At 35.7% G+C, this 19,022-nt stretch overlaps 1 protein-coding gene across 7 annotated transcripts in view; it reads right to left on the bottom strand.

Annotated features, from left to right (window-relative positions):
- Positions 1 to 19,022, bottom strand: part of POLQ (DNA polymerase theta) — a 143,972-nt gene that overhangs the window by 22,935 nt on the left and 102,015 nt on the right. For 4 of the 7 annotated variants that reach the window (XM_065943523.1, XM_065943522.1, XM_065943525.1 and 1 more), the window contains 7 exons: positions 18,554 to 18,750; positions 15,113 to 15,353; positions 9,707 to 9,900; positions 7,735 to 7,872; positions 6,234 to 6,408; positions 3,251 to 3,377; positions 2,486 to 2,607 (listed from right to left, as the gene is read on the bottom strand). In XM_065943523.1, coding sequence (XP_065799595.1) covers positions 2,486 to 2,607; positions 3,251 to 3,377; positions 6,234 to 6,408; positions 7,735 to 7,872; positions 9,707 to 9,900; positions 15,113 to 15,353; positions 18,554 to 18,750 — 1,194 coding nt within the window. Of the gene's footprint in view, positions 1 to 61; positions 851 to 2,485; positions 2,608 to 3,250; positions 3,378 to 6,233; positions 6,409 to 7,734; positions 7,873 to 9,653; positions 9,901 to 15,112; positions 15,354 to 18,553; positions 18,751 to 19,022 lie in introns of those variants that run through there. The other 3 variants (XM_065943524.1, XM_065943527.1, XM_065943529.1) reach the window with 3 other exon arrangements.

Genomic DNA, 19,022 nt, shown 5'->3' on the forward strand with positions numbered 1-19,022 from the left:
GACAAAACCAAGTACTGAGCAGGATGACAGAAGTTCAGTTCCAACAAAGAACCTTGAGATCATGCATCCAAAAGCTAAAATCTTACTCTTAACTTGACTCAGTTCAGTTCTGTAACATGTAAAAATTTTTTCTACTTAGCTTGCAAAGGTATGTAATATATATAAAGCCACCTTTGACCTCTGCCCCTCAACCACTGTGGTAGTGCTTTCCTCAGTGTTCCTATAACACTTACATAATATAAATGTCAGAGAGGTTCTTTCATGCCTCTCCCACATAACACTTAGCCACTAGGGACAGGATACTTAATCTTCCATTGCATTCTATAGAAATACACAGTTCCTGGTACCTAACAGGTCAGAACAAATGGATGTTAACTGAATGAATGATGAGTGAATAAAGAAACTAGTTCCTAATGTGTGTGCATCTTAAGGGAGCAGGAAAGAAATGTGTACTTTGCTTTAAAAATAAAGTTGTTCAACAAAAACAAGTCAGGTGGTCTGTATGTTCAGAAGAGTAATTAAGGGGATTCAAATAATTTATGTAGGGACTAGAAATTTATCTATGGAAAAAACAAAATAAATAAAAGCCAGGTTAAAGAAAAATTAGAAAAATATTTGCAACTGATACCACAAAGGACTCATTGCTATATTACAAAAAAGAGGTGCAATCAAGAACCAAATATAAATGAGCAGTTCACATAAATAAAAACAAAAGAACCTTAAACATATTAAAGAATGCTTAACTTCATTGACAATAAAAGAAATGCAAATTAAATCTATAATAAGAAGCAATCTTTTTCTACTTATCTTGCAAAAATCCAGAGGTTGGACAGCACATTCTGTGGCAAGGCTGTGGAGAAAGAAACATTCATATGCCCTCTCAAAACAACTACACAGCAAGTTTATAATAGTCATAGGAGCTAAACCTATTACTAGAAAAGGGAAATGGAAAAAACATCCATAATGTAAATTATGGATGAAGCAGTATAAAATTATTTGAAGCTAGTCTGTGATGTATTGCATATTGTAAACTCCAAAGTATCTAAGACAGAATTTAAAAGATAGAAATAAAACAATAATAAAAAGTCATTTATAGTTTTTAAAAAAGAATAAAGAACAGATAGAACAAAATACAAATGACAAGACAATAGACTTAAATCCAACCATACATCAATACTTACTCTAGATAGTTAACTAAACACTGTATTCAATTGGCAGAGATTTTTCAGGTTAAATCCATATACATTTAAATAACCATAATTTTAAAATTTTATTTATTATTTTTTTTAATATTATTTTATTAGTTGGAGGCCAATCAATTTTAAAATTTTAAACAAAAGCAGTATAAAGTATGTTGTGTTAAACACAATCTTATTACCTAAGTAAGAATAAATATATACCATGAAATATTATTCAGCCTTAAAAAAAGAAAATTCTGACACAAATGCTATAACATGAATAAACCTTGAAGACATGCTAAGTGAAATAAGCCTGGCACAAAAGTACAAATATTATATGATTTCATTTATATGAAGTATAGAGAATGGTCAAATTCTAGATAGAATGGTGGTTGCCATGGGCTGTGGTAGTTAGGGGGCAGAGTTATATTTAATGGGTACAGAGTTTCATTTGGGGAAAATGACAAGTGCTGGAGATAAGGTGGTAACGGTTGCACCACAACATGAATGTTCTTAATACCACAGAACTTAAAACTTTAACACAGTTAAGATGGTAAAATGCTGGTAATTCATACTTAAAAAGCAAAACTGAAAACTGTCCAATGGCAATAACACTATCATAGACATGATTTTACCCTTAGAATATAAACTTCTGACAGAACTAAATAAATTCAGCTGGTTAACTGCACTCACCCAGACCTGCCAGATGGCAAAAGATAAAAGAGCAAATATGTGTACTAATAGGGCTGATGCTTTGGGAGTTAGATCATGACTTAAGGTTTTGATGATGAGTGCTGAGGAGAGGTCAGACAGAAATAAGACAGCCTTGAGGGCTACCCCATGCAACAGGAAGCAGCTGTGGGGAGAACTGCAGAAGAAACAAAAGAGCAAAACAAGTTAAAAAGAGACCCAAAAAAAAAAGTGCCTTTAGAAGTCAAGGGAGGAGAAAAACTGAGGAAACAGAGGGTTCACAGAATGACAAATGCTGTAGAGAAGTCGAAGAGGATGAGGACTAACAAAATTCATTGGATTCTACAAAAAGGTTGACAGAGACTGAGGATAACATGATTTCAGCAGGATGCTGAGCAAACGCCCCAGAAGTTTCCCACAGAGCAGATCATGAAGACAATTATGAGTGACTGTTACAAATCTGGCAATACAAAAGGGAAAAATAGGCTCCACCAAAGAGAGGAAACAAGGAGGAAACAATGCATTCCTCTGAGTCTTATTCATAATTTGTTTTATCAGTGCTTTGAAAACCATTCCCACAGCAATAAGAAGCTCAAAACCATCATCAGTCACCTTACCTGTGAAAGGCACAAAGGCATGTCGCATGCTAACCGAGATGGGCATTCCTCTGTCTGAGGCTCTCTCTTCCATCTTTGCCTGGTGCCCAGCATTCATGCCACAGCTCTTCTTTTTTCCTCCTCTGTTGATGCAAAAAACATCCATCAGTTGGACATGAGGCAGTCTCAAACATATGAAAAGGGTCTGAGCTTTTCAGTAAGTCAGTATTTCCATCTAAGAAATGTAAAAGCCTTTTTTGAAACCCACTTTAAAGTTTAATAAAGATACTAGACCTTGTTCAGGAAACATTCAATTGAACAAGACGTAAGGTATTTCTGTAATAACCTTTCCTACAAACTGCTTCACTCAACTCAATAAATCTCATAGATCGTATCTAATAGAAATGATCTGTGCTTTTTCTGAGCACATTCATCTGAGCAGATGGAGATGTCAGGAAGGGAGATATTTCAGACATTACTAAACTTGTCCCTTTAATACCTAACAAAGGAGCATTCAGTGCTGGTTGATTTAATTAGGCACCCAGGATTTCAGCTTTTTACTGCCAACTAGTTTCTTTATAGACAGACTCAGGATTTGAATGGGTAGTGCTCGGAATAGAAATGTGTATGCCTAGAACAGAAAATTAAACTATTTCATTATTTTACCCAATAGGCTGTTTTTGAGCCATTCATATTCCCAAAAGTATATTAAAACAAATAAAGACATTTGAGCCATTCATATCCCCAAAAGTATATTATCACAAATGAAGACAAACAAGAGTTTACCTGCCCATAGGAAGTAGGCCTTTGCCTAGAGCTTGGGAAGGTGGACTTTCCTCTACTACTGTTGGCATTTTTATCTCAAAATCTCTTGGTACATTCTGAATATTTGGCTCTATAAAGGTTATTCGTCCTAAAATCAAGCAGAATGAAGACATAAAATTAGAGGGGTAAAAAAAAAAAAATTAGAGGGGTAAGGGAGGAGGGGAAATCTGACATTTATTTTAACAAAAATACTATTTCTGAATTATCCTAAAATCCATGCTCTATTATTTTTAAACTAAAGAACAATCTCAATGTAAGTGAATATATGAATCAGCTATAATACAGAGTTTTGTATTAACTTCTACAGAAACAATCCCATGATAAAAAGTAATATGATAAATCATACTATTCCCACACCTAAACAAGTACCATAAGTTAGCACTATAAAACACTAGCAGTTACATGAGTAAAAGACAAATCAAATGGGTCTTAGGAGGAATGACCGTCAAGGACTTTAAAAGCCAGGAATGCACAAGACACAGAAAGACCTGAAGCAGAAGGGCAGCTGAGTCCTGAGCAGGGACAGCTGGGGCCCCAGGAGCTAACTGAGGCAGGAGACAGGGCAGCAGTGAGGGACGGCGAGCACAGCCCGACATTCTAGGCAACCACCTGGCCAGTTCTCCTCCTCCTCCTCACCTATCGTGAGAATCAATGGCAGATAGCACTGACATGGCTAGAAACCAGAATCAGGTGGCTAATAAATTTTCTAGGAAACAGAAACCAATTTGATTTAATGCTTGTGGCTTTATTTTCCCCTAAATATTTCACATTTTATTTATCTACTTATTGGATGAATTTTCCAAAAACACAAGTGGTGTTCAAAAAATTTGGGTAATTGTTACCACTGTTTTTATAATACACATATAGTGAGATAAAAATTCTGTTTTATGATACTCTTCATTGTAGCAGGCTCTCTACCAGTTTCTGTATATAATTGCATCTTCTTTTGATGAATCAGACATTTTAAGTATCTCAGATACAGTTTTACTGAATAAACTCTTAATATTATGCCTTTGTTATTTAATTTTAGCAAAAATTAGCGCTCATTTAATGGTAGATATTAACATACTTATTAGCATTAAATGGCCTATTCAATTTTCCAAAGCTAACAAGTAGCACCAGCCCACTCTAGTACTCTTGCCTAGAAAATCCCAAGGACGGAGGAGTCTGGTAGGCTGCAGCCCATGGGGTCGCTACAAGTCAGACTCGACTTCACTTTCACTTTCACTTTCATGCACTGGCGAAGGAAATGGCAACCCACTCCAGTGTTCTTGCCTGGAGAATCCCAGGGACGGGGGAGCCTGGTGGGCTGCCGTCTATGGGGTAGCACAGAGTCAGACACGACTGAAGTGTCCTAGCAGCAGCAGCACCAAGTAGCACAGGAAAGAATCCAAGTCTCTTTCTACCTGCTTTTCTATGATAATACTTAACATTCTTTTTAAGTACACTGTCTTCTTTTCTATGATAATACTTAATATTCAGGTCTAGTGTTTGAATTAATGAGGTAGAACTGGTGGACAAATAAAATGGCAAAAATAAATTACAAGACATGAACAGTTTCACGAAGATGAATTCTATAATGATAGACTTTACTAACATAAGCTTCTATTTCTAAAATATTCTTTAAGTGCAGGCATGGTATAATGAAAACCAATCAGAAAAACAAGGAATTGATGATTTTCTGCTTTATAAGCAACAAATAAATTTGCTTTGAAAACTCTCGGTTGACTTTGTTTCTTTACCAACAAGGATTTATTAAGTTTATAGCATTAGCATGTTTCAAAATGAAATTTAAAACAGTGCAAGAAACAGGCAGAAGCACCAAGAAGTTAGCTAAATAGGGAAGAAGAGAAAGAGAAACTGTTTAGAAGAGACTAAGCAAGCAGAGAGAAAAGCAGCTCCTGATGGTGCCCTTAGTCTCAATAATAACAACTGATAATGTACCCTGCACTATTCTAAATACTTTACATATACTGGCCTATTTAATCCTCAGGATCACCCAGTGAGGTAGGACTCTCATTATTTTGTTTCATACATGAGGAAACTTAGGCACTGAGAGGTTAAGTACCTTGACTAAAGATTCAAAGCACCAAGATTCAAACCTTGTGAAAATGTGGTATCAAAGCCCACATTCCACACCACCAAACTAAAATGCCTCCTCTATGAAGGAGATAATGCTGCCCTTTCTTCTACTGCACATTGCATTTTGGCAAATATGTAGAGTTGTACACTACCTAGAAAAAGAATGTTTTTTTCCTTCATGAGATTACATGCATACTTATCCCAAGAGAGACACACAATGGACTCTACCGCTTTCTTCTCTTGATTCAACAAAATAAGACACTCCTTATTATACAGATGCCACACAGCTCTATATAGATTCAACCTGGAGAGATTCCTAGGCGATTCAGGAGAGGGCTGGGACTAAAGTCAGATAAGATCATTAATTCAAATAAAGATTTAATTCCTGGGTATACTCACATCCAATCTCAGACATCCAAGTTATTCTATAGGGTACTTGAAAGAAGGAACTGTATCTTTAGACTAAATTTCATCTCTTTATCTAGGTAATATCCATCCATGCTTTGGATGCAGTACTGGGCTTCCTAGGTGGCACAAGTGGCAAAGGACCCACCTGCCAATGCAAGAGACATGGGTGCAAATCCTGGGTTGGGAAGAGACCCTGGAGGAGGAAATGGCAACCCACTCCAGCGTTCTTGCCTGGAAAATTCAATGAACAGAGGAGCCTGGCAGGCCGCAGGCCATAGAATCACAAGGAGTCAGACACGACTAAAGCGACTTAGCAATCACATGTCTTTCATGTTTATAAAACTTCACCGAAACCAATGATGAACACTTGAATTCCTTGGTCATCATAAGCAAATATTACATAAGAATATTTTTCGCAAACCTGGATATTATCCACATTAAGATTTCTCATTACCTGTAGCAGTGTGTGATTGTGATACAGGATAGATTCTTTCCATTCCAAGAAAAGGATTCAGACGTTTTTCCCGCTGCAGGGGAAAGACCACTTTGGTAATAGCATTAGTGATTCTTCTCCACTCTAAGATCAAGCCTGGTAAAGGATGTAAAGCCCTTAATTTATTTAAAACATCCTGCAAAAAAAATTATAATAAAGTAAGATCAGACTCTTGTCCAAATTCCATAGCAAACTAGAATCTCTTTTAAGCAAAAATTAAAGTCTCAAAATTAAATTTGGTAACTCCTGTATCTAACTCAACTTTACTATTATAAAATTACTATTTTTTTTAGAAATCACCATAATGATAAATCCACAATAACTATAGATTATTAAATGTAAATATGTTAATGTTGAGTGATATCAATTTAGAACTTAGCAAAGTAGCTGCTTCCCACCCCCTACCCAAGTGTTTACCTCATCTTTTTTCTTTACACTTTCCTCCCCCATTGCTCATGTGATTATAAGTTTCCCAGTTGCCTTTTTTTTTTCCTTTTTGCCATAATACTTTCATGGATTTTGTATCAAGGAAATCTATTTTTAAAACTTTGAATTTTCTATGCTACAGAATTTCAATGAACCATTAAGGATAAAAACTTGTGAGATAAAAGGGTAATGCAATCAAATAAGTTTTGCTACAGAATGAAGCTATGGAAACTTCCCCGGGGGAGGCAAGTCATAGTTAATAACATTATGGTCAAAATTCTACAGAATGTGACCTCCCTAGCAATCCAATAGTTAAGACTCCACACTTCAATGCAGGGGTCACAGGTTCGATCCCTGGTTTCTAGGGAACTAAGACCCCATGAGAAATGCAAGGTTGGGGGAGGAACCTATACAGGATGGCAACTTGGACTGGTCTCTCCATGTGGCTGTACTTTCAATTCTTATTTTCCATTGATAATTCATTTAGTAAAAATGTAAAATTAAGCGTTTTCTCTCTTTTGGTCCATGCATACAGTTTCCGTGAGTTGTGATTAAATTTTACTTTGAAATTAACAGATTATATTCGCAAAATAAATTCATGGAAAACTTACTGTTTTGCTCTTGAATTTAAAAAAAAATTATATTAACTTTTTCTTTATTTTTTAAATTCTTCCATACTTTTGTTCATGTTCATTTAACTACAAAAACTATATTCTGCAGTCTGAGAGTAGGGCATGTTGGTCCAAGAGTAGTGCATATCATTAATTAAATATGTCTATATAGGTCTGAATTTACAAACTTTTACATACTCTTTTAATGATAGGAAGGACATACTGTTAAGTCAGATTATGGTCCAGATTTTCCATTCTGGAATGTCTCCACAGTGTGTGTTGGCAGCTGAACCAGAAATCAATTTGTTTGTCTAGATAAAGTCAAATGGTGGACTATGTTGGATTTTGATCGCATCAGCATTCTTTCAAGAAGCCTAACGCTAACAGAAGTTCAGATTCCGCCCTGTGACTGCCCCAAAGAGCACCTTACTAGTGCTGAACTGTTTTCCCAGCCTTAGCTTCCGTCCATTCTCATTTCCTCTTCTGGTAGAACCCAAAGTTTTCCTGATGCCTTGGTTTTTTTCCTCTCCATTTGGTGGCAACTTTAGTTCCAAAAATAAAACCTGCAAAAAATGTAAGCTCTTTCAGTCAAGAATCAAATCACAAGTATTATCATTCAGAAAACATTTTTTAAAGTATTCAAGAAAAGAATCTATATAGTTCAACATGAGTTGAAAGAATTTTTTTTTGGACAATTTGGAATTAACACATTTAATAAGTAATGGCAATAAAAATCTGAGGTAGACTGTCCATACCCTAATTTAGTCAATGTCAGGTTAATTCTAACACCAGGCTCTTAATAATCAAACACAAGAACATATATTTTGTGCTGAACAACAAATAAACTATTGGCAATAAGACTTCAGTGGCTCTGAGGATTTTAAGTTCACCCAAATACTTCTTGATATGGTAACCAAGGTGGCTGCTTGATCATTTAAGTCCCATAGAGGATAGGCATGGGAGCCTTTGTGGCTATTGTGTGATCACAAAAATCAGAGAACACTGAAGTAGGAAGGGATCCAAAAAGCCATTTAATTCCACAACTACAAAGCTACATCCTGAGAATCCCTGAACAAAAAGCCAGGAGAGGGTCCAATGTAGCAATAACAAAAGCTAGAAAGTGGCCAGTAAGCACCCACTAAAGAAAGAAGGCTTACAAGGAACAGAGATCTAGGGTCTAGGGGAGAGGAAGTTCCCTAAAACATGGATACCTAAAACTCACTAGTTCATACTAGAGGGGTTCCATCTTAAGCAATTCAAAACACTATCTACTCTCTCAACTCATTCATTTATATTCTTTCATTAAGATAAGTTAGACAGCATCACTGACTCAATGAACACAAATTTGAGCAAACTCGAGGAGACAGTGGAAGACAGAGAAGCCTGGTGTGCTACATACAGTCCAAGAGGTCACAGAGTCAGACATGACTTAGCAACTGAACAAGATTAGCTAGTTTCTCATTTTTTAAAAACACATCACTCTGTGGCTTAAAAGGGGAGTCATTTTTATGCCCTTTACATATTTATTGAATATTTACTTTCATACAGGTATTGCTGTGAGTATTTTACATTTATTTTTTATTTCTCACAACTCCATGAGGTATTTCTACTATGAAGTATTTTACTGAGATGTAAAGGGTTGATCTTTTTGCCACCTCTTCTTATTATCTTCTGCTTCTGTTAGGTCCATACCATTGAACTGAACTGAACTGAACTGAAAGGGTTGATAAAGTGGCCCAAAGTCAAGGAGTTAAGGAATAAATAGAAGAGTCTCTAAAATATTTACCAACATGCTATAAAACTGAATCACATCTAGAAAACAACAAAACTTCAAAGCTATCAAGTATAAGCACCCATCTATCGGTAACTCTCCCAAAACAACTCAACCACGCCTTGTGGAGTATGGGGAAAGAACACAATACAAACTATTGGGGGAGAAAAGGGCAAACTATGTATAAACTTACATAAGGCGATAAAAATATTGTAGGTTAAAAAAGCAAAGAGTCCTTTTTCACTAACATCTAAGAAAAGTATCTAATTTTGCAGTAAGGAAGGAGTGAAAGTTCATGAAATGACTAACTTCATGGAGAAACATCTACACTGTTATACAACTACTATTACAGATCTCATCTGCATAACATTTACTGAGTGCTTCTTCTGTACCAGGCAAATCTCGTGAAACACACTTTCTAGGATACTTCTTCACTACCTTCCTATTCATAAATAAAAACATACAAAGGAGACATTGGAATACATCTCCAAAGTATTCTGGTTAACCAACTGTTTTATTTTATTGACCTTTGGTGTTTAGGTAAACACATTTATGAAATATATACACACAAACCATTTTTTTGCTCTGAAAATGACTTTCTAAATTCTCCATTCCCATTATACAACCTCAGCAATGTCATCTGAGCTGGTGAAGGAAAAACTATGGCCAGCTAGTTGATAGGCCTGCATCTCAATTGCATCCAGTTTGGCTTGCATTATGTGTTTCTGACTTTCACATTCTGCTGTACTAAAGCCAATTCCATTTAGTTCTAGCAAGGCTAGGCAGTACTGGGAGGGCATTTCCACTTTACAGAAAACATCTGGAAGAAAAAAAAAACAAAGAAAGCAAAAACCATTAATTCACCAGCTAAGTGACTAGTTCAGTATCATTACCTATATACATTCTCAAACCATCAGTGAAAGGTATTAAAGTACTTTCCACTTTTCCATTTAAGCTTTGGACTACTATCTGTGTCTATTCAGAGAGTAAAACAGGCAACCTGATGGATAGTCTGAATTGTAAGTGACTTCATTTCTCCCAAGATGATGTTTCTGTTCCTACTCTTAGTAAAAAACAAGGTAGCCAATTTTATTTGCTAAGCTGACTATAAAAGGTTAATTCCCCAAAATGATTTCCAACACTCCTGGTCCCATGGCATGCAGGTTTGCACAAAGCTAAATATAAAGGTTTTATACTTTCCAGTGTTCTAAGAGGAAAGGGTAAGTAAGACTCCTAAAATAAGAAATCAGAGTATTTTTCCATCTGCTGACATTTCTCAACAAAATATTCATTCTAAGTCAGTTTCCCTAGTATGTTCATTAGCATATTAGTCTCAAAAATACTCTAAGAAAGGCTGGGATTGAAAGACACTGTATACTATGAATTTCAGCATTTATATAGTACTCTTACATGTTCACGATGCCTGTTAATATATCAAAGGCTCTGAGTAGAACTGAACAAAGACAGCTATTTTAATGTTTGTTTTAATCAAAAGACTGAAATATTTGACTATAAAGCCCTTTATATGTTTAATATTTATTAACATCGTGAAAAGTGAGTGTTCATAGAACACTCTATGGGAAATGCTATCCTAAATTTATTAAGAAAAAAAATCCACAGCAAAGATTTCTACTTCCAGTGTTATGGGTCACTAGGACTCTGTGTAACCCTGGCCTGTCTTCTCCAGTTCCACACACACACATTCGTTAAGGCACTCCTGGTCTCAATCAGTAGGAGAAATCCAAAATGATACCTGTTAACTACCACCAAAAGCAAACAATCAAGTGAGAGCTTACTAGCCTCTGACGGTCAGAAGATATGGGCAGTCAGAGCCTGGTTTCACAGGCGTGGAGTCAGAGCAGAAATTCATGGAATATGCAACTAGAGAAACAAGGAACGAGGGTCAAAAAAAGAGGAGTCAAGAATGATAGGAAGCCAGCCTGGATTCACAGACAGTAGGAAGAAATAGGGCTACAAAGTGAATGAAGTCTTATCCCAAAAAGGTTGAGGGGATAACATATCTTTGGAGTAGCAAGAGAAGAAGCTGATTCTCAGGCTCCTGTTCTGAACCAAAACTCCCAAGAAAAGCTAATGCAGGCCTGAATGCAGTGTAGTTTAGTAACAAGCTGAAGCCAGAGCAAAGTCTTTCCAGAGGAAGGCATCCCCCACCCAGCAAGCCCTGGAGCGCTCCACTGATTCCCTAAGACTTGCAGCTATAGAATCATTAGACTCAGAGCACAGCTATGAATAAACTATATACAAAATCAGAAGTTTGACAAAATACAACAAAATTCTGTAAAGCAATTATCCTTCAATTAAAAATTAAATAAATTTTTAAAAACTACATACAAAATCAAACAAGATGAATACAAACAAAACAGCAGGAAAGTGTGATATGTCAATAATCACAATGAACAGAAACACATCAATTATTATAAATTGCCAAATTTGTGGAAAAAAACTGATAATCTGAAAAAGAAATAAGCTATACTTTGTTTATAAGACACATCTAAAGCATAAGAATCTAGAAGATTTAAAGAGACAGAAAAAAGATGTATGAGGCAGGCAAATAATCAAAAGAAAGTTGATGCTGCCATAGTCATTCCAAAAAAACAGATGATTAAGAATAAAAATCCTACTAGTGGTAGAGCTAGTCAAACATAATGACAGATTTAATGTACCAGGAAAATACACCAATTTAAACCTGTATGCACCTAATAAAGTAGTCTCAGATGTGCTATAAAATTAACATTGCCTGAACTATAGGGAAAATTAGATATAATTTTCTGATGATTTAAACAACATTGAATTAATAGACTTTTATAAAAGTCTGCATCCAGAATTAGTATACCTATATTCTTATGTGCACACAGAACATTTACACAATAATTCAGGTTTTAGGTTACAAAACAATTCTCAAAGAACTTCAAAGAATGGGTATTATACAAAGATATTCTCTGCAACACAATAGAGATTGAGTGTAATAATAAAAGTATAAAATAAGTTTTCAACTATTTGAGAATTAAAAATAATCTTATAATTTACTCATCTAAAAAAGTCACACCAGAAAATTTTAAATATTTAGGATAAAACAACGAAAACATTACATGTCAAAACTTGTAAGATATAATGAAAGTAGAACTTTGACGAAATTATAGCCTTAAATACTTAAATTAGAAAAGAAAAATATGATTTGAAAAGTAATGAGCATAATATCAAACTTAAGAATTTAGAAAAAGGACTGCATATAAAGTCAGGGGAACTAGAAGAAAAGAGATTATATAAAAGTTCACAGAAATCAATGAAACAGAAAACAAAAACAATAGGAAAGATCAAAGGTAAAAATTAGTTTTTTGAAAACACTGAAAAATTGGATAAACTTCTAGTGCGATTAAACAATAATATTATGAAAAAAAAAGACAGAACAAACCAGAGATATAAAAAAGAAAAGAATCAGCAATACCTTTAGATAAACGCTTTAAAAATATATAGGATACTAAAACATAATCAAAAAGATATAACTGAATAACTTAACAGTTATTAAAGAAGTCAAAGTAGTAGTTGAAAGAAAAATTACAATCATTTTACAACCAATGAATTTGCAAAGTAGAGACAATGTAATCAGCAAGATTTCTTTCACATTGCTGTTGAAAGGACAAATTTTGTACAACCATTCTGAAAAACAGCCTACCATAATCTTGAAAAGTTGAATACTCCTATTTCCAAGATGGAGCAATTCTATAGCCAAAAGAAATTCTTACCCAATGTAGCAGGAGACATGTAAATTTATAAGAATATTTATATAGAACTATTTGGTATAGCAGAACAAAAAATAAAACAAAACAAGAGACAATCTAAGCATTCATCAATGGGAAAATGGATAAATATATTTTAGTGTGCATGCACATACACACACATGCATACACACACAGTGATACATTACACAGCAGTGAAAATAAGTAAACTATAGACACTTGCAATAATATGCATGAATCTTCCTAACATGATGCTGAGCAAGTAAAACAAAGACATAGTGTGACAGATGTTTTATAAAGTTCAAAAACAAACAAAACCAAACAATATATTTTTGGACTTATAGATATTAAGAAAATAAGGGAATGATAAACATAAAACTTATGATGCATAAGGAAAGAGGAGGACCCAGGTAGACAAATGTCTAAGTTGTTAATGTGAGTTAACAGTTACTCATTATTTACAAGAATGCATTTAACACCTCTAGGTGACCCACTTCTGAAAATTTGCATGGGAAAAAAGCTGTGAAGGCACAAAGAAAACATACTGTGAAAGCTAAAAATTATAAATCTGGAGGCTTTCTTACACTTTTCTGAAAAGGAATGTCAGTCTTTTTTTTTTTTTACAGGTGAAAAATTATCTTTTAAGTAACGGAACAATACCCTCCCAATTAGACTGAAAAACTTACAAATCTGGTAATGGGCAATAAATGTCTAAAAAATTACAGACTAATTCATATCACCATCATCAAATGTCAGTGTTTAGAAATTATACAGACTACCCAGGATGCCTATCCTAGAGGCAGACTAGTCAGACTAAGAGGGAATTAGCTATGTTCACTCAGCATTATTGTCCATGAATGTAGAAGGAGTCCTGAGGAAGGTGTACTGTGTACTCCAACTTCTTTATCTGCCTACATTGGCTTAGAAAGGCTGAGTTTGAAATACTCCAATGCCTGTTGAAGAGCTGTTAATTAACATCACTTAATCAAGTCTCCTGCAAGCAAATAAGCTTTTGTATCATTTTATCCCAGTAATATCAGGGAGAACTTTATAACCAACACAGAGGGTTTGTGCTAGAAGTAATAATAATCATCAACTAATACAATCCTGAATACTCACTCAAAGGACCTGAAGCTGAAGTTGAAGCTCCAATACTTTGACGCCTGATGTGAAGAATCAACTCATTGGAAAAGACCCTGATGCTGGGAAAGATTGAGGGCAGGAGGAGAAGGGGATGACAGAGCACAAGACGGTTGGATAGCATCACCGACTCAATGAGTCTGAGCAAACTCCAGGAGATGGTGAAGGACAGAGAAGCCTGGTGCACAGGAGTCCATGGGGTCGCAAAGAGTCGGACACGACTTAGCGACTGAAGAACAACAGCAACAAGTGCCTAATGTGTGACAAGTACTAAGTTCTCTGTCTCATTTAACACTTTCAAAATAAGAACCAGACTTAGAGAGTTAAAGTAGCTTGCCCAAGGTCCCTCATAAATAAATAATGCAGATTCAAGTCCTACTCTTCGTGAATTCGTCAGTCTCCTGTTTGTAATGTTAATTAATCAGCCAATAAATCCATGGTTTACATCTCCTTACAATGAAGCCAACCTTGTTTCACTTCATCATTTTCACCTTAAGTATATATTATGCTCTCTGAATTCAAGATAGACAATCTGGGCCAGCAGCCTGCACAATAAATCCACACTATTTCTCACAAGGGGAAAAAAAAAAAAAGATTCACATGAATATACTTTGCTGAAAAAAAAAACTGTTAAAGAATTCTACAAAGAAAATAGTTCACTGTTTTAAATCCATAAAAGATACATACTAAGTATATTTCTAAAACTATTTGATAACATTCAAACATAAAATTAGGAATAAATTAATAAAATGCTCTAACTTACCTCACTATAGTAAAGCCAGAGCTCAGCAAACTATGGCCAATCTGGGGCCAGATGTTTGTTTTTGTAAATAAAGATTTATTGGAACACTTATTTTCATGCTGTCTATAGCTGCTTTCATGCTATGATGGCAGAGCTGAATATTCCTGATTGAGATCATCTAGTCTACAAAACCAAAACTAGTCACTATCTGGCTTTTTACAGAAAAAATTATGTTGACTCCTGCACTAGACAATCAAAAGAAAGGGTTTGCATAAAACGTTTAACTTATATTAAAAAAAAAAAAGTGTAATTTATCCACCTGTGACGGAGTGACTAAATACAGAACTATCCCCAGACTTACAATATCATAAAAATGCCAGTAACTGTTTTTTTACCTTGAAGGTTTTCCTTCTTCAACAAAGAATTAAGTTCATTCATAGAGTTGAAGATGAGAATGGACTCTACAGATGCTCTGTATCGTCCAGAATGCTCAGTGCTGACATTCAGCCCTAGGCTTTGAATTCCTTGGCCAGTCTCTATCTCTTCCAGGAGTGGAAGCTCATGAGGAAGAAAACGGGAAACTATGCTGTGAAGAGTCGGCTCCTTGGAATCTGGATCTAGTAACCAGCATGCCACCTGAATGGGATAACAATCAGAATATTTTCTTGATTTTCCAAAGACATTTCTGTATCCTTAAATTAAAAGGGGAAAAAAGAAAGCTCATTTTTAATCTCATTCATTTTTACTTAATACACTTAATACTTATTCAGTGGTCTTCCCAGGAGAGAAGGAAAGGACAACTGCACCAGGATAAGGAAAGGATAATTGGTTACTTTTTTTTTTTTAACCAGTAAGAGCAGTGACCTTCAAAGAAGAAAAAGTTATACTTTTCCATTATGGCAATGTACCTGCTGATTTACTTCAGAAGTCACCTTGAAAATCAAATGCCTTTGGGCTAACAAAAATCAAATTTCTGAAAACGCAGCTGGGTTTCTTTTCCATTGAGGCTGACTTTGGCTTACCTACTATTATAATAAAGATGGGCCAATATAGTTTTAGGTTTATTTAATTTTCAACATAGGAAGAAGTGAGACATAAACATTTAACCATTATAAATTCACATACAGTATTTTAGAATGCATAAGGCTTTCTCTTAAAGATGAGGACCTGTCACCATGACCACCCAACCTGTGATTGGACTGCTATTCTTAGCTTCCCTATGAGACTAGAAGACTTGCATTTTCTAATACTAGATTCAAGCAGTTTGAAATTGGATTTAGAATAAGGAATCTAAACCTTGTTCATAATTTCAAGCATTACTAAATGACTTGGTTACTTCTTTTATAGGCTAAGAATTCAGTTTTACAGGGGGACACAATCTTGTATATTATAATAAGAAATATAAATTGGGTCTTCCCAACAGAGATAAGGCGGGCTTCCCAGATGGCTCAGATGGTGAAGAATATGCCTCAGCTGGTGAAGAATATGCTGATGAAGAATATGCAGCAGATGCAGGCTCGATTCCAGGGTCAGGAAGACCCCTTGGAGGAGGAAATGGCAACCCACTCCAGAATTCTTGCCTGAAAAATCCCATGGACAGAGGAGTCTGGTGGACTACAGTCCAAAGGATCACAAAGAGCTGGACACATTGAGCTCTCTCAGGAGAGAGACAGGTTATCTTTAGTTACGCTAATACAGTGTCTTGGAGTACCCTGAAGTCACCTAAGAACGCAGGCTAGTTGCCAGGGGTAATCAATCCTGTGACAGGAGAGCTGGAACTTTCAGTTCCACTTCCCTGAATTCCTGGTTCGAGGAAGAGGCTAAAGATAACTGATCACCAATGGCCAATGATTTGATCAACTGCGCCTATATAATGAAGCCTCCACAGGAACCCAAAAGGAAGGGTTCAAAGAGCTTCTGGGTTGGTAATCACAAGAAAACTGGGGGAGAGTGGCAAGCCTACAAAGGACAGAAGCTCCACACCTCTTCTTTCAAACCTCGCCCTATACATCTCTTCATCTGGCTGTTGATCTGTGTCCTTTAATATCCTTTGTAATAAGCCAGGAATCTAGTGACTAAACCATTTTCTAAGTTCTGTTAGCTCCTCTAACAAATTAACCAAACTCAAGGAGGGGGTTATAGGAATCTAATTTATTTACAGCTGGTTGACCAGAAGCACAGTTAATAAGCTGGGCTTGCAACTAGTGCCCGAAGTTGGGGGCTTGTGGGACTGAGCCCTTAGCCTATGGGATTTGATGCTATTTCCAGGTAGACAGTGACCGAATTGAACTGAACTGCTGGACATCCAGCTGGTACCCAGGGAACTGTTAGTGGTACAGAAACAGGCCCACACCATTAGAAACTAGTGATCAGAGGTACCCTTTTAGAGGTACTGAATAAGAGAGTCTGATGTAAAAGTTGGTAAATGTTTCTTATAAAAGTGAAATTTTACAAATTAATAGTTTCTCTTACATCAAAAATGCTATGATTAGTAAAACCAAGTATGGAATATTTCAAATGGTTTACACCAAAGTTGCTATATAAATCTGGGAAGCTACTGTAGCTTTAAGAAGCTCATATTACCCATATTCTCATTTTGGACTCTGAAACATCAAAATTAAATAATAACCTTTTATATCCAGTAAAAAGTCAGTTTAGAAACTATATGAAATGTATCACACAAACAAAGTCTGGTTTGAAATATAGAAAAGACAGTGTCATTAGTTTACCTGATAATGCCTTCAAAGTGAAGTAAAAGTCACTCAGTTGTGTCCAACGCTTTGCAACCCTGTGGACTACACAGTCCATGGAATTCTCCAGGCCAGAATACTGGAGTCGGTAGCTGTTCCCTTCTCCAGGGGATTTTCCCAACCCATGGATCAAAGCCAGGTCTCCTGCACTGCAGGCAGATTCTTTACCAGCGGAGTCACCAGGGAAGCCCAAGAATACTGGAGAGGGTGGCCTATCCCTTCTCCAGCGGATCTTCCCGATACAGGAATCAAACTGGGGTCTCCTGCATTGCAGGAGGATTCTTTACCAGCTGAGCTACCAGGGAAGCCCCAATGCCCTCAAAAATCTCTGCCAAAAAAGCTAAAGAAGCTAAAAAATTATCTTATTATCATTGACTATATTGGTAACAATCAATTAATATCATATCTCAATTCAATTAATATTCCACATACCTCATGTATTCTAGTCTCAAAAAGGGGGAAAAAATGATATCCCTTTCAGGGCTATGATCCAATAGATAAATGTCTTCTGAAAGTGCATTATATGTTTATGTATAATCATATAAGTGTATATTACAATAACTAGTTACTCTTTCCTTAATAACTCAATCATCTTTATAAACAGTGTATCAATTTGCTATTATATGGAAAAGTTCTCATGGGTTAATAAGGCCATTTATCCCTATGCTAAATGGCCTCTAACTACTATCCTTTGTGATCTCTTATATCTATATACGCTTTTACTATTTTCTGCCTCTATCCTCATGGATATTTAAAATATCCTGCTAACATGTATCTAAATCTGACAGTTCCCCTTTCATTTCTAACTTACTATGAGAGAAAATTTAGAACATATGACCAAAATGAAAACTTTTTAAGCCTCTGAAAAAGGTATGACTTCAGTTCTTAGAATTTATAACATCTCTGTTTTTATCTACACAGAGGCATCTGGTGTTAATAATAATCTGTTCTGGATGAATGCGATTACTGGACAAAGGAGTGACTACCTGAAACTACTTAAGCTGCAGTGTTGAAGCTTCATAAATACCAAGTCATTTAAGAATTAATTCTAAACATTACAAAAATTGTTTAAATAAGACAAGAAACCTTAGGATCTTCACAACTTTGTTCCAGGGAGATGCCACAAGACAGAAGAAGAATTTTATAACTCCGGATGAAGTCATAGATGATAACAGAACGTTCTTTATCAGATTTCTTGTGAAAGCAAGATTGAAGGTGCCACAATCTATCCTTCACAGTCAGGGCTGGATCTAGAGAAGGTGGGATCAAACTGGCACTAATTTCTTAAAAAAAAAAAAGAAAAAAATAATTAAGGCAAAAAGTACACACATTCATTTGAAGTAGCAATCTTTAGTGCTAAGATTGAAAAAAACTCAAAAGCATCAGAGTTTAGTTCGGCATGACCTTATTATCCAGGTCATGTTGGCCTGGATGCAGTGTTTTGTAATCTAAAAATTAAGGTTTGGGCTAGGTGATTTATAATGCCCTAATTCAGTCCAGTTCAGTTCAGTCGCTTAGTCATGTCCAACTTCTTGAGATCTCATGAACTGCAGCA

The sequence above is a fragment of the Muntiacus reevesi genome, chromosome 8 (assembly GCF_963930625.1).
Source record: "Muntiacus reevesi chromosome 8, mMunRee1.1, whole genome shotgun sequence".
Taxonomy (NCBI): Eukaryota; Metazoa; Chordata; class Mammalia; order Artiodactyla; family Cervidae; genus Muntiacus; species Muntiacus reevesi.